Source organism: Camarhynchus parvulus, chromosome 4 (assembly GCF_901933205.1).
Source record: "Camarhynchus parvulus chromosome 4, STF_HiC, whole genome shotgun sequence".
Classification (NCBI taxonomy): domain Eukaryota; kingdom Metazoa; phylum Chordata; class Aves; order Passeriformes; family Thraupidae; genus Camarhynchus; species Camarhynchus parvulus.
The window spans coordinates 42,130,672-42,147,819 of NC_044574.1; the positions used below are offsets into that span (position 1 = coordinate 42,130,672).

At 39.2% G+C, this 17,148-nt stretch overlaps 1 protein-coding gene across 2 annotated transcripts in view; it reads right to left on the reverse strand.

Moving 5' to 3' along the window:
* Nucleotides 1-14,538, reverse strand: part of GUCY1B1 (guanylate cyclase 1 soluble subunit beta 1) — a 40,705-nt gene extending 26,167 nt beyond the window's left edge. The window contains exons 1-2 of one of the 2 annotated variants that reach the window (XM_030946801.1): nt 14,471-14,538; nt 14,124-14,197 (exon numbers count right to left, since the gene is read on the reverse strand). In XM_030946801.1, coding sequence (XP_030802661.1) covers nt 14,124-14,197; nt 14,471-14,473 — 77 coding nt within the window. In that variant the 5' untranslated portion in view covers nt 14,474-14,538. Of the gene's footprint in view, nt 1-14,123; nt 14,311-14,470 lie in introns of those variants that run through there. The other variant, XM_030946800.1, reaches the window with a different exon arrangement.
* Nucleotides 14,539-17,148: the final 2,610 nt, after the last annotated feature.

A 17,148-nucleotide genomic window follows, 5' to 3' on the forward strand; every position in this document is an offset into this window, starting at 1 on the left:
AGCATCATTACTGTGTTTGCAGGTGGAGGGTCACAGCTACCTCATTAAAAAGAAATTATACCCTTTCATCTAAATGTATCTCTAGGCTGCAGTTCATTTCAGGAAGTCAAAAAAAAGGCAAAGAGACAGGAAAGCCTTGAAGTGAGTTACTGAATCACATCTTGCATCGCACACACACACAAAAAAAAACAGTATACGATGTTGCTCTTCAGAAAAATACCCTCAGAATTAGAAAAACTATATAAAAGGCAGATTATGAGGTAGGTTCTTTAAAAATTCTAAGGACAAGGGATGTAAATCAAGACATTCCTCAACTTGGTAGTAGTATAATTATTTTTCTAATGTACAAATTTAAGAGGACAGTGAGTAAACAATTATTTACTAGTACCATGGTAATGAAGAGCTTTTACCAGGGTATGACTGGTAAATTGAGTAAATACAAAGAAATGCTCTTTGAGATACGACTCAAGCCTACAGAGCAAATATTTCTAACTTCTGAATTTTTCTTGGTCACCAGAGGAATTATAAAGACCTACAAAAAGTAGAATTCTAAATCTACTATATAAAATCCTACATCCCCTTTCATATCAAACACTTTCTCTCCATTATCATAACATAATCACCCATAAATTAAAATAAAATTCTTTGACTGTAACTCAGGTTTTAATTTCCTAAAATGGTGTCATTGATTTTAAAAGTTAATTAATACAAAATAATAATGCCTGCAGAACAATTCAAGCATTTACAGATGTAGTGGAATTATCCATCCATAGAAACAGAAATATTTCCTGAGGTACTCAAAGGGAAGAGGTCTGAGAATTAAGTACTCTGGTTGATCTTAAAACTGCTAGATGGCAAATGGTACTGCTGGGAAGGACTGATTCCCATTTCATATGGCAGTATTTTATTGACCTAAGTGAAATGACTTGTCATCTAACCCTCCAGTTTGTAATCATCAGTCTTTGGTAATCTGTTCACTTAATGGATATCTGGAACCCATTATTTTCTTATTCCTCTTCATCTTCCTTTAATCTTGCTCCTCACATTCTTCCCACTGTCCAAAAATTACAAAACATTGTTTTTATATTATTTTTAAAATATATAAAAATATATTATTTATTAATACCAGAAGTATTGAAACTGTTACTTGACATAAACATTTTTATACTCACTCTAAGAATGATGAACTGAAAACAAACAGTGCAATTTTCCTAAAGAAATACGACAAGGCTATAGGGGAGGTGTGACTAAATATACCTCATAATTCCACCCAAAAGAAACATCATTCTCTATCCAATGACATGAAAAATATTGTAACAACCTTAATTAAGCAGGGTCTTAAGCAGGAAGAGAGGTGGGAAATGATGTCTTGAAACATAAGAGATCAGTGAGGGACAAGAAGGTAAAGTTAACAATTCCTAAGAACAGAACTGAAATGTATATCAGAAAAGAAAACCATCTTGTTTCTTTGGTTCTCATAACATGGTCTGTAACTACAAGCCAGCTACAGTTTGGAGGGATGTTTGTAAAGGGTGAACAAACTTTCCCACATCTCTGATACATGCTCTGCTTTCTTTTAGTCTCTCTGATCTGAGCCAAACCACAAAGGATAATACACACATCTGGAAAAGCAATGAATATCCTCAAAATACTGCATACTTACACAGTTCAGTAGACACAGCTTTTCCGTGTGAGAATTTTCTCTATGAAAAATTGACCCAGTTTGATGATGTTGGTATCTCTTTCAAAACTTCTTGCATTTCTTTCCAACTACATTGACTGGAACTTTTCCTGTTTACTTCTCTGTGCCAAGCCATGCTTCTAGTTTTCTTGTTTTGTTTGTCTTTAGTTTACTTTGTCAAAGTTTTTCTTCAATATTTGCAATTTTTCTGAGCTACCACTTTTTAAAATCACCACTGGTTATTTCAGTTATTTCATCTCCATTTAATTATTTTAACTATTTTTTTCCTAGTTTACTCTAGATGCTTTGGATTACTCAGTAGCCATCTTCTCTGTAGCCTTACTGATGTATTTCCCACTAAAAATATTTTTAACTTGAGCAAAATTTTCTAGAAAATGTGTCAAAGTAAGTATTTTCCCCTGCAGGGGATTACACTTCTCAGTTATTTCTCATGCAGGCAAAAATGTCTTTGCTTGTTCTACAAATATGGCAAATATCATGACAATGGCTAATCTAAGATTGTGTCAAAAGATAAACTGCCTTTTAAGATGCATACTTGAAAATTATTAAATTTCATAACTTTCTTCTTCCATTCCAAGTCCATTCCTTCATACTTCTGAGATCTGTTGTGCTGGTGCATCCCAGCAATTTAGATAGGTGTTGAGTGGAAATAAAATTCAGTTAGAGATCTGTTTTTCTGTGTTATTTTTCTGCTAGATGAATTTCCCTGTCTGCTCCATCACCTGTTCAAAGAAGTTGCTCTGCATACAGACCATACATAGGCACAGTGATTGTGGACAGGCTTCTGAAACCCTTCTGCTTCCCTCAGTAATCTAACCACAGTGAGAGCTTCCAGAAGTCTTTCTCTCTGAAATACTACTCTTAGGACTATATGTGATGGGAAAATCCTGCTGTGAGTTTATCCAAAATGGCCACTGCAAAGTAAAAGCAATCCTATTTTTTCAGAGGCACTGGTCCTTCAGCAAGGCTACAAAACAGCAGGGTCTCTAAAGAACTTGTCTGAGAGAGCATCACAGCTATCAGCACCAGAGGCTGACCATGACTGGCCTCCAGCAGCCCAGGAAATAGGGCAGTGTCATTCAGGTGAACACCTAAAATTGTTTCCCCATGGCTGCAGTTTTCACACTTAATTACCTGACCCTAACTGATTTCTCAAAGCTGCCTGCACTTACACTAAGGAAATGGTTTTATAACAAGGGTGATAGGAAGAAATATATGACAATAGTGTCATAATTAGAATTAATGTTGAGAGTGAGGCTGCTTTTTCAGCTTTGCAGAGATGCTGTGGTCAGCTGTCCATCAACTATAATTCCTTACATTTGTATTTGGCTGACCACATTTTAGAGAAAACTTCATAATCCATAGCTTTACAAAAAAAAAAAAAAAAAAAAAAAAAAAAAAAAACTGTGGCGTTTCCCTTGAAATGTTTTGCTGCAATCTTAAGTTACAGTTTTTGACCAGATAAAACTGTGGGAGGAAATTAGCATAGTTCTAATGTTTTCTGCAGACTGTGGTGTTTGATCACAAAGACATTAACAGCAATAACATGTTGGTAGCTTTCTGAAGAACTTGACTGGAAATGAGCCAAAAGCAACAACCTCTGGTAAATTCCCAAGCCCTGCTTATTTCTTTAGTGAAGAAGCAGTATTACAGTAGCAAACTTCTAACTTTTATATGGCTGTTCTTTCAAATTAAGTTTCAAGTCAAATAGAACAGAATTTACAATTAATGTCTCATTTACATTTATAGAGACACAAGTGTGGGGTTTGCTCCCCTATAAATTTATGTTCAAAATGTTAAAACACCCCAGGATTTTAATGCTCTTTCCAAACTGATTCCTGTCACACGAGATGTGATATTTCATGGTTCAAAATTTACATCCTATGACATGCCTGCCCTAACTTCTACAGTCTGGCAGCCCTTTTTATTTACTCTAGACTAATTCTGAATGATTACACAGAGCTATTTCAATTGTGGGAAACAAAGATTCCAGCACAGACTTTTCTAAAATGCTTTTGTTTTCCTCCAGAATGTTTCTATTATCCAGGTTAATTTGAGGCAGTTTACTTGGGCAAGAGAAGAACCTTAACCATTGCACCATGGAAAATAACAGCTATACAGAGGATATTTTTCACATAAAGACTTGGCCTTGAAATCAGTGGAAAAATTCCTACTGAATAGATCAAAGCAGGATCAAGTCTTAAAGCAGCCTTTCCTCCATCAGTCATGTTAACACCCCCAAATCTGCTGTTGATTTAGCAGCACAGAGCAGCATTACAGGTGATACATCCGTGTACAATGGTCCCTTTGAAAATCTTTCCCATTGTGCAACTAGTTTAGTATTTGTAAACACACTACTAATGTTCAAAGGTGATGTTAATAATTCACAGAAATGGCTGAAATGCTATGTGTGGAAAGCATTCCGAGAAGAACTATTCTTAAAATCAGAACAGATCCTGCACTTCAAATTTTTAAACCATAAGATGCACACATTTTTATTTCTCATGGAGGTTTGATGTAGAAAGGATTTCTTTTGCCATTTTTGGAGATTTTACGGACAACACAGCTGGGCAAGATGTGGCATCAGGCTGGTCTTACTTATACATAGCCCATTCTGCACAAGGTGAGTTTTAATGTAGTTTTGCAGTCAGACTGTAGTATTCAAAGGGAATTTGCATAAATCATAATCAAGAAGATTGCTGCTGACAAAACTTTTTCTTTCCTGTAAAGTCATACTTGCTATCCTGCCTCTGTAGCCAGTCAAAAAGTTGGAATCTTAAGAAATTCTTACAGAAGAAGAACTCTTCCCATTTGCATGCAGCAAATATTGACAAAGAATATGGTAGAAGACTGTAAGAACCATTATTTTGCATCCTGAAGATGCATAGGCTTCTCTGTAATATAACATTATTACTTAGAAGCTGCTGATGTCACTTTAAGAGATCATCCAGTGTCCCAAAAGCACAACTGGATCTCTTCCTACCAAAACTCAGCCCAAAGTGTGTGCACTGGATGTGTCACCTTAGACACACCAAAAACAGCAGCTAGTTCCAAGACCACCTCCAGGACTTCTTCCATGATACATATTGTTTCTGCTGGGACTTTTGCCACCATTGTGCTCCAGTATTCTTGGTGTACCAAGGATGGAAAAGTGCTTGTTAAATTGAAGAGATCAGTCAAAACAATCTTAATGACAAAATAACTCCACTGCACTTAGAAACACAGCATGGTTCTGATCTCACTGATAGGAGCAAGTCAAGTTTAATTCCGTTCCAAGAGTAGCACTCTTAAACAGGATTGCATGGGTCAGACCTAAAGATGGTATCTGTGAACCCAGAATCATTGCCTTTGCATCTCATTTACATTAAAATGGCAAACTCACTACTCATATTACTTCACAGACAGTTGTTTTTTTCAAAATGTTTCAGGTCTTTTTTTCATGTATTTCACAAAGACGTTTCACTAAAAGTTATTAAAAATATTAAGCCACTATTCTGAAAAGGAAAAAAAGAAAATAGGCTTGTACATGTTTTGCATGGTCCAAGGATATTTTAAAATACCCAGCTGGGAAGAACATAAATTATATTAAGTTACAAGATTAAATAAAAATGGGAATCTGTCCAGGAAAATGATGTTCTGGGTAAAATAAATAGGTGTATTTATAGACTTCACAGTTCTGAGCTATTTCCCAGTTTTACAGGCTGGATATGAGAGTGTTTAATGTAGGTTTTCAAAACAAGATAATACTAGAAGATACAGTTAACAAAAGTACAAGTTCCTTGCTGCTACTACAAACACTAAAAATATTATTAAAAATATAAAGCCAGTATTATTTTGCTTCCTTTTACGTAAGTGGAATAAAAAGAATGGTATTTACAAAATACTCCTTCGTGCATTTCATTAACAAGAGTGAATGATGTGTTTATAACACCTGTTATCCTGGCACATCTAAAAGCACTTAATTCTGGGAAAACTGCAAAGTACCTGAGAGATACCGCAAGAACACACACACCAAGTTTCATAACATGGCAGTATTTCATTTTAGCCAGCCCTTTCCCAGAGGAATTAAATAATCTGGCATCCACTTAGTTTAACTGACCTTCAAGCAGGTCCTTCCGCTGTGAGGAACTGAAATAGCAGGAATTATAGTGTTCTGACCCTATGAAGCTTCTAAATAATAACCTCCCTACCCATGAAGAATCATCTAGTCAGAACCACTTAAAAAAATAAAATACTGATTAGAACTTTGGAATAGTATGAAACAAGTACTTTAAAACAGAAACAAAAATAAATGTTGTTTTCTGGATAAAAAGTCAATAATGTTAAAAGGGGTATGGATTAAAAAGAATAATCTACTGTCATTTCACCACTAATGGCTTTCCAAAGTGGCTTTCTCATATCTATTTGTAGGCAATCTGTATTTTCTTCAAAATTGTTGAGATTGGTCGAACAGAACATTGCCTTCAGCACTGGGTAAACCCACATGGTACTGAAAGAGACAGCAAAACCTTAATTTTGTTGCTTTTTAACAGATCACTGCAATTATTTACAACTGAGAATGACATGATCCAAAATAAGAATGGATTGACAATCTAAACTCTAGTGAAACAGTCAATTTTTTTCACCAGTGTCCATTGTGACACGACAGTTAAAATAATTAACACAGTATGTCTGCAACACTTTTGAGCATGAAAGAATCAGTAAGTTCAAGTAAGCTGTAAAGCAATCATTCTTTACAATAATTAGTTGTGGGCTGGGAAAGGGAAATACTGAGCAAAGTCCCAGCAGTTCAACAAAGGAAAGAGGATTCACAGGGCTGACTGCCACCACTGCAGTACACAGGTATGTATGTGGGTCTACATGGCACACTCCATAACTCACTTGTTCACCACCCAGAATTCTACAGTTCCTGGGGGGGAGAAGTACAGAAGAAAGGAACAGGAAAGCCAGCATTTTGTTGGGAGAAATCCCAAAGTCTTTAACAGGATAAATAACAAGGCTTTAATAGGATAAAATAAAATTGAAGCCTGAGACACACCAAAACCTACACTTAGAAATTTACAAGGAGGTTTGCACTGAGGTTCTCCTGCAAATCAACCCCTTGACAAGAAATATCAAAGAGAACTGGAAGGCTTTGTCACTTGCTTCCACTACAGATGATTATTAACTGAAGTGCCCCAGTCACATTATTGTACAGATATTTGATTCTTATTTCCTGTTTAGTTTGCATTTTTATTGCCCAGGCCACATGGTGATTATGTAGACATAATATGCACATACACACAGGTGTGCACATCAGTATTTATTTGCATATGTACCTACATACACAAACAGATTTTCTCCAAAAAATTTACATTCTAAGCTATTGATTATCCAACTTCTCTCCTACCAGAAGTGATGCTGTTATCACTGCAGACAGACTGTTACAGACTATGGCACTGTTTTACATGCTTTCTAAAGGGCTGCCCTATAAATAGAAACTACAGTCAGCTCAAAACTTGAAAAACACTTTCCAGAACAATTACAAAGAAATAAAACATATCTCATAAAGAGCCATAAGCATCTGGTGAATTTTTCTTTGCAGTTTAGTGAAAGCAGGAAAGATGTACTCGGGTCCACTCAGCAACATTAGAGCAGTTTGCTCCAAGCAACATTTCCCTGCCTGTTCCCAAGCCTGTATGACACAGCCACGCCCGTGAGCTCACAAAAGCTGTCCCTTCTCCTCCAGGCTTCCAGCTCCCGCAGTACTGAGGCTACATCCTACTCCAGTAATGCACAACTATTTTGTGTTTTGTTTTATCCCATTCCTCAATATATAATCTCAGGATTGATTTACAGCAGTTTTCAAATCCAGGTCTGAAGAGAGAATGATTCCTTTCTAGTAAGCTTTCCTGTGGAATTGATCTCCACTAATTGCATGCAGAAGCATTAATTAGGTCTCCAACAGTCTCATGAGGCCAATTATACCATTTCCACTTAAAATAGGCAAGAACACCACAGATCAAAAAGGTTTCATTCACTTAGGGTGCCCAGTATGTGATCAATGGTTCTGTTTTTTTAAGATACTAAGCACTTTTTATGCTCAAAACATAACTTTCATGGACTTTACAGCCTACCAGCATCAGACCTACAAAGTATCTAAATTCCCACTACTCTTATGAGCTTACTATTGCAACTTAAAAGAATCTTTCACTAGAGCTGTTGTGCATATTTTCCCAGGTTTGTGAAAAGGCAAACTACACTACAGTAGGAGCTATTACTACATCTGAACACTGTGCTAAGCAATACCAGTAGGCCAAAATCTTGATTCTCAACAGGATTTGTCAAAAAATGTAATTTGTGTTTTGATATATTAATAAAAAGCAAAAACCATCTCTGACAAAGTGACATTTTGAACACAGCATAGAGACATAGAAAGACAAGCTAGGGCCTTCATTCTGCAGCTAAAGTTTTTTATTATTTGCTTTGTTTAAGTAGCATAAAAATGGACAATTTTTGCTGTGAAAAATTCCCAGGAAACAATGCAATCCAAGTCCATCTCCTGTAAAAAAGATCATAAAATATTTTCTTAAGGGCATTTAGTATTTATTTTATATTATTTATTTATATTATTTACTGTTTTAGAATAGTAAATTCTAGGCATATTACAAATATAATTAATCAGAATAGCACATCCTGTCAATGAGTTCCTAATTATCTAAATGCTAGGGGAATCAGTGGAGTATCATTTTTAGATACCGTAAATGAATAAAAGCATCTACCTTTCCTGACTTAAGCAGGAAACCTACAAGACTACCAATAAATCTAACTGCTAGGAACGCCTTTGAAAATTTACCCCATAATATATACTCTTAAACCACCCACATTTCACTGGAAAAGCCACACCAAGTCACTACAGTCTGACATTATGTTAACCTTCACCAGGATGTAGAAGTTTCTGTCTGTTTAGTTTTCATTTTCAAGCCCTGCAGTTTCTTTCACTTCCCCAAATGGTACAGTCTTCTACCACATCACCTGAACCCAATCTGAAACCGAGCAGACCTTTCCACTTTCCTTTTCCACATTGCACCAGGCCAATTACTCAATCCTCAGTGTTTCACCATTTTAACCATAACAGGAGATTTACAGAAAAAAATAGCCTTAAAGAGCCTGGAGTCTTGGTAGGTGATAATCTGTGAAACTTGGGGAATGAAAGTTTCCTTCCTCCTAGGACAAGCAATTGGCTTTTGCTCTTCCATAGTGTGCACTTCCAGACCACTGGGTCCCTGTAGAGTCTGTGCTGGCCAGAAGGCTCCCCAGACCTGGAGTCTTGGCATTTAAAAGTGTGGACAGCACATGCCATCCTAACCCCTCCAAAGGAGAAAACAGGGCAAAGACAGGAGCAGAGGCCTTAATTCCACATTAAGCACTGAGCACCAGGGATATAAAACTATTACTTGATTTCTATATCCCCATGCTAAGGTACGGACAGCAAAGGGGCAAAAAATGCCTATTTTTCTACTGTGCAAGTTTGAAAACTTCTCCAGAACCAAAATGAAAAATGTTTTCACCTCTAAGTAGTTGCTTTTAGCAAACATTGAGTTTCAACTTCCACTCTAGTTTTTCCACGCTACATGTTTTTGTGGGGACTTCTACAATAAAAAGAAGATGAAGGAAGGAAGATGAAGGAAGGTAAAGGAAGGAAGATGAAGACTGTGGCTGACTGGCTGTGCCATTTCATTTCCCAAATCCAGATATTTCATATACCTGTGTGGGAAAAATATCAATTAACTCTACGGGCTTGTGATGAAGCATTTTAATGCATTTATTAGATTTTTGAGTTCTCATTCATTTTCTTGGCAGTATGTTTGAAAGTGTCACAGTTTGAGCATCTAACCTGGCCTCAATTCAGATTTAGGAGCCCGTGGGAAAACCCTGTATTCATTTAATCAAACACAGAGGAATAGTGTTGGGAAACACAGGAAAAAAGACTTAGTACATATTCCCTGCTGACAGCATTGCTCTAGCTCCCACATACTGACCTGGAGCTGTTTCAAGAAGACATCCCCGTCAATGCTTGTCACACAATTAAACTCTTAGAACTGCTGACTGGAGTGATCAGAATTTCACATATATTGGCTGTTCAGTTCAGCCATAAGTGATACCTGCTGCAGAAGAGCTCAGATTTTATGGTAGAGGCCTCTTTTAGAAATGTACTATCACACACATAAAAATATGCCCACCATAAAAACATACTAGGGAATACAATTTCTTAAGCCCGGAAATTTTTATTTATTTTGACAATGTGAGTAATCTCTCTGCATTGTTTTTGTACATGGACAGTAATTCCATGTGCACTACTTACAATTGTGTGCACACACTACCACATCACCCAGCAGTACAAATTTGGCCTTAAACAGACATGAGCCCAGAACTGCATGTATGTGGGAATGGCCAGGCCTGACAACTTGGAGTTTATGTTGGCTGCAGAGGACTTGAAGATATCTAATGCCAAAGGAATCTTGAGAACCACCCCTGAGAACCAGCCATTGCAACTGTGGCCACACAGTCTAAACCAGCCCTCTGGATGCAACAAGTACAAAATAAAGGATTCACAAGAGGTTTTCGCTAAAGTATGGAAGGAGCAAATGAAAAGTTTTCTCAGCAACAGTGTGGTTAACAGTTCTAGGTTAACTGTTTATTTACTAGTAACTCATCTTCACTTTCCACCAAGAAAAATCTGGTACTGCAGAATTCAGTAACTACAGAAGGATGTTCCTCTAAGTGCCTCTTGCTCATCCATCTTTGCTAAATCCCTCTAATGATTCTAGGGCTTCATCACAAAAACCCTGTTCATTAGTTCAAGTTCTCAATTCTGCAAGTGGCAGTCAGAGAAAACCCTAAGGAGAAGCAAATTTTTGAACTCAATTTTTTTCTCAACTTTGCTGTTGAGAAAATTAGCAAAGCCACCATAAATCAAGATTAATTTTCATTACTTATGTGTCAGCTTTCTAAGTCTTATTTTAAATTCAACCTATTTGGGATCCAGAATGCTGGTTCAGAAATAGAAGGCTTTGAACCATTTTGTGTGTCAAGCATTTTAATTCTAGTTCTTTAGGAAAGTCAAGCCCTGTATCAAAGTATATACTGTAATTTTTCCATGAACTTAGTGCCTTATCATATGATGTATAAAAGAGTCTGCTGTTCAGTTATGCCTTTTTTTTGAAAGTGGGTGAAAATAACATGGAGACTAACTTTCCCAAGAATTCCACTGTGGGCCATTAAAAAACAGTGTGAATCTTTTTCTGATGAGATCATGGTTTTACAATAATGCTGAAAAATGAAAAGAATATCAGGCACAGAGACTTGAAATCATCATGCTAACTCAGGTAACAGTAAGTGATGGCACTGAAAACACCGCTCTTGTAAGAGCATCAAATTCAATGATTTGGGTACCCAAATTTTAAGAACTTCATTCAACATCATTTTTGACTGAACAAGCTACAGAAGAGTTTCCATGTTTCAGATGGAGAATACCCTTTCAATTCAGCATTTAACTTTTTAAAATGCACTTTATTTGAAGAATGACCATATTTCATTACTTCCGTTTATTTAGTTCCATGTTTTCTTTCCCCTTCTATCAACACTAAGTACAAATTCACCTGTTGGCATTTGAAAATCACTCAGCAATCATAACCCACCACTCTGCAATGCTGATTCAAATCTTCTGTGCTGACTTCAGAGAGAACAAAATAGCAATATGTGATCAGCTCAATATTGAAAAAAAACAAAACCAAAAAAGTTTAGATAAGAAATTTTGTACTGAACTACCCAGAGACCTCTCTATTTCACAAAAATGCTGAAGTTCTATTGCAAATTCAACCTTACTAACAGTGAGAAGTTCCTCTTGGGTTTTTTGAAACAGCCAAGGACTGTTGCCTTCAATAATTATTTCTCCAGTCATCTGTGATTCAGCTGATTCAATTCAGCACGCCACAACACTGTTCTGTACTTTCTTGCTGTTTCCTAAATGATCAACAGTTCGAACAAAAAAAGCCTTTGCAAGAAGTTTGTATTAGCTTATAGAAGGTAAAACATCCAATCTTTTCCCCAACATCACTTAGCTACCAGCTGACACTACCATTCCCTAAATCAGCACCACTAGAATGTGTTCCAGTGAGGGTTGGTTTACTGGTTTCTGAACTCCAGGATACACAACTGAGAAATCCTGCTGAATAAATACCCCATGGTGACCAATTCCACATAAGGAGCTATGGCAGCTGTTGCAAATGCATTGGCTCCTTGGAGATCACATTCCAATCTTCTCCTGGGTGGTGTCATGCTGGTTTCCTTCCAGAGAGCCATCTTCTTGTGAGCTAACAACAGAGCCTACCTGCTGGGCCACTAGACACAAATGTTTCTCATTTGAAAAGCAGAAACAGGAGGTACCAGCTTCCTGAATTATCACAGCTGACCTTAGAAAAGTATTTTATATATTTCTATGAGATTTCTCCAAAATGTTACATGAGTAATATTCCTCATGGGCTTTAATTATCTACAGTATTCTATTAGGTGTTTCCAAAATCTAAAGAGACAGGATGCATCAAGAATTATGGCTGTGTTCTGACAGTCTGCAGCATGGTCTTATGCTAGAAGATGAAACTCTGTATCTTCTCTGATGGATTCATCTTAAATGCAAATACATATTCAGTTAGTAATCTGGACAAAAAGTGGTCCATGATGCTTAAAGGCATCTTGGTAAGGGATGCCGTGGCAAGAAAGAGTGAACATCATATTTTATACATATTTTTATTTAATTTATTAATTTATATTTTCCTGGAAAATTATGCACGTGTCACTATCACCTCTTAATTAATATATGTCATTTTAAAAAATCAAAACAGGAATTCAAAGTAGATCACTGTGTTTAGAAATGTTTAGTATGTAAGGAAAATAAATGTCTCACTTATAGAACAAAACTCTGTGGTGTACACTAAAAGTTCATCTGTGCTATGCACAGAACTGTATTTGCAAACAGTAATTTACAGAGTACCTGTCAGGGATCAACAGAACAATGAATGCCTGCTGAACCACAACTGTGGACTCACCTCTGGTCATTTTAAAGACTTGGCTAGACAAAAGTCATAGCTGAGCCCTGATCTAGTGCCAGTAACAATCCAGGCTAGAACAGAAACTGGACTAGATGACCTCCAGAGGCCCCTTCCAGAGAACACTTCTATGATTCTCTGATTTCATGGTACTGTGCAAGGCTACCATATTCTTAACAAATGATTTTATGAAAAAAATATGTCATGGTAAAAAAAATCTCACAATCAAAACTGGCCTTTTGAATTGTATTAAGACAACAGCAATATATTATAAAATCAACATCAACACTGACATATTAAAATAAATGCAACAGAGGCACACAGAAGGCATCCAGCTGAAAGAGAATCACTTTCTCCAATTTGGGTAATTGACTTCTGCCTTATCAAGAGATCATATTAAACCATTTCTTCTGGCCACATGTTGCCTAAAGCCTGATGAAGTAAGCCTACAACTCTGTAAGCTTTTACATCCTTTTAAAAATTTTTGTTGTAGTTTTGCCCAGTGGTTCATACTACTACTTTTAAGGTAAACGGAATTTTGTTTGCACTCTCATTTAAAAGTTGTAGTGCAATGTCACAACTTATCAAAGGTTAAAAGTGAAGGCAGTCAGCTCCTTAGAAAAACATTATACCACCAGAAAAGCAAGGGTTGGGCTCCAGAAATAAGGTTCAGGAAATGAAGCCAAAAACCATTCTTCTACTTACATCCTTACATATGTACATCCTCTTCAATAATCAGTGACTGTTTTGGTTTCGAGCTGAGGACATTACCAAAACCTGACACTATTTTTAGACAGTGTATATTAAACAAACACCGTATCTTTAGTTCCTTCAGGGATGCAGAGGGATGCAACTGTTGCACGGCTCACCTGGGGGCCTGATGCCAGGACAGCACTCCTGACACATACTCCTCATAACTGAGGGAACCGCGGGGCTCAACGCCATCCCCGCTGCGGCTCCTGGACACCGGGAAAGATGGAACGCGGCGGGTCTTGGAGGCGTTAAGGGAGGCCGCGAGCGGAACGAGGTGCGGCAGGAGCCGCGCTGGTCTTGTCACGGCTGGGAGCCGCGTCCGGGGCGCCGCTACCGGCCCGCAGAGCTGCGGGTATCGCTGCCGGTGCCTCTGTCAGCCCCTGCCAGGCCGCAGAGCTGCGGGTATCGCTGCCGGAGCCGCTGCCGGCCCCTGCCGGCCCGCAGACCCTCCCGGCACCGCAAACAGAGCGCTGGTACCCGGTACCCGGCCCGGCTCCCAGCCCCGCGCGCCCCCGTGGAAGGCGCGCACACAGACGCGCATCCACAGACAGACACACGGACGGACGTGCACAGACACTTACTTGATGTCCTCCCAGACGGCGGGGCCGTAGTTGCGGATGACGAGCAGCTCCAGGGCGTGATTGACGAAGCCGTACTGCGGGGCAGGACGAGGCGGTGGCACGGTCAGGCCCCGGGCGGCAGGGGAGCCCCTTCCCCCGCCGCGCAGCATCCCACCCCACCCTGCCCATCACCCCGCCGGGAAGTGACCCCACCGAAACATCACCCATATCCCCCGAAACAAAGCTATGGGGCCCGGCTGTCCGCTTCCCAAAGGGATTCAGCCCCTTCCCTCCCACCGCGGGCCCGCTGCCGGGCAGAGCGGACGCGGCCCGGCCCCGGGCAGGGCGGGCGGCCCGGCGGAGCTCACCATGGTGCCGCCGCCGCCGCCGCCGCCGCCAGCAGAGGATGGGCCCGGCTGCCTCACCGCCTCCCCGGCCGCCGCCACCCCGAGTGGCACCCGCCGGTAGCCAATGGCGAGCGCGACCGCTGCCGGAGGTGCCAATGGCGGGTGCGGCCGCCGCGCTCTCCGCCAATCAGAGGCGGAGGCGGGGCTGCGGGAGCCGAGGGCCGCGCGGGGGCCGCTGCCCGTGCCGCGCCCGGAGCTGGGGCTCAGCCCGGGGTCGGCTCGGTCCTGCTCGTACCCATCCTGCTCGTACCCATCCTGCTCGCAGTGCTTGCCTGGGAACCTGTAGGGCAGTTCCCTGTGCAGCGGCTGCCTTCGCAAGAATGCTTCAGTTGTTTCTTGTACCCATGCAACCACTTAGTTTTTAGGGAGAAAAATGTCCCCAAAAAAGGGAAGAATCTGAGTGACAAAGTGATCCAAGACATTTCTGCTCCTGTGCATTCATTTCTCAAAGGCAGTGAAGTTAAAAGCATAATACTGAGTGCTTTCAGTAATGGATTTTTGGTGTGATTTTGAGTCCTTCCAGGTGTCAGTGTGAATAAATACAGCACTGTATCATTAACTGACTGAACATGGATTCTTAGACAGTTCTCTGGGTAAAGTATGACCCTTTCAACAGGAGGTTTTGAGCAGAGACAATATGGCAAGGCCAGTTTGGAAATAACACGCTCTCTCATATGTTATCATATACAAGGAATAAAAAAAGATAATACGGCACCATACAGTTTAAAGCCCTTTGTACGATCAAAAGACCTGGCCCCAGTGTGTGAAATAAAAAAATCTAAGGAGACCACTAACTTTTTAAAACTTGCTTAAGAAGAATCAAAACATACTAAAAATATAATAAGTTTATGTAGCAGGACGTGGGAATGAGTACCTAGTGGACTACCAGTGTAAGTAGCTCTTGGGCAGAAACCTTGCTACATGAAGCCATAAACACTAGTCAGACTAGTTAGATGGATTCTAAATGTAGGTAAAATTACAGAAGTTCAGAACTTAGAAAAATAGTGCAAAATAAGTTTAACATTTGAATTTTTCATGCAGTTCTTGAAAAAAACTTGAAGCATTGATGTTGGATATTCCATGTAAATAAGTTTAAAAATGGCGCCATGTAAAATCTTTTGAAATTTTAACTACTGCCTGGTGAACTTTTGAATCTGTGTTATTAGCTTTTAAAAGTTCTAGTAAGTGAGGACATGAATGGATGGGCATTAGAAATTTGGCAAAATCATCTCAGTAGGCATTCCAAGAACAGCAGAAGCAAATTCTAGTTTTAGGTCATGTAGGCATATTAATAAATTCTGCTTAACACAGTCCAAATCTACTGGGAAAACCAATTTTAGTTTTTTTAAAAGAATGACCAAGAACAAAAGCTTCAGTATAACCAGTTAAAATCATACAAGTAATATGCTTATTTTGAAGGGAGAAGGAAAATATTTAGCTAAATTAACCAAATTATTCCAAACTACTGGTTGAATATCTCTGTGCAGAAAACCAAACAAAAACTGAAGAGATGCAAATCACTAAAAATCTCTTCAATTTCCAGGAAACTGGCGACAGAGATAACGTAATAAATCATACTGCTGGAACCAGACCAAAGGCTGTGCTTTGCTGTAGTTAAAGAGGGGTTGTCACCAGTTAACTAAGATTTGAACATGTCAGGTTACTATCTACTTTTTACTTTTTGGTAGGAAGTAAATTTTGGGAAAATGGGAAAATTCCTCCTACCATACAAATGTTGTAGTTACATATTTGTGTGCCTGCTGCTGGTAATGACAAGACAACACCTGGGACTTTTGCCCTCCAGTGTGGTTAGTCTTCTCCCTCAAGCACTTATAAAACAGTTTTGAGGATACAAATGTCAAGGAATTCCTGGCAGCACGTCCCAGGCAGGAAACAAGTTGACTGTATGGAGAATAGGTGTAAAAAACATTCTTCATAGGTTTCAAGAGAATCCACTCTGTATATGGGGTAAGCCCTCATGCTCATGAAGTATTAGAGAGATTATATGAAAATATTTTTGGTTATGGTTTTCAGGAGGTGGATTATCTGGTGATTTTCTGTACCTGAGTGACACTTTTTTGAAAGCACTGACATCTACAAGGGTCAAAATTGCCTTAGATAAATATGAAATTGCCTTTCTTCTGATTTGGTTCAGGCTTGGTAGGTTGCATTTGCAGGCTGTTCTTGTGATTAACCCATTATAATACAAATGGAAGTTCTAGCCAAGGTGAGATTTCTAAAATGTGAAGTGAAAATGCCATGGTCAGAGTAAAAGCAGGCAGTGATTGATTTAGTTTTCTGAAACAGGCGTCTCCTTTTGAAAGTTTGGAAGATGCTGAATTGAAGAATTCAACCGAGTGATTTGCTGAGAAGGACAAGCCTCCATTCCAGATACCTGCTCACTCAAGACTGTCTGGAAGTCTTAGGCAAGAAGATTTGCTTTCATCTGAAGGAGAGGCTCAATGTCAATAAGATAAATGTCAAACTAAGCTGTTAATACTGAGATGTGTTTCCAAGGCCAAATCATGTCAGTATCAGGACTGTTATGCCACATGCATTAGGCACATCACACAAACATTTGGACTGTATCTGAGGCACTTCCATAAAGCCTGCAGCTTATTCCACTATAGCACATAATC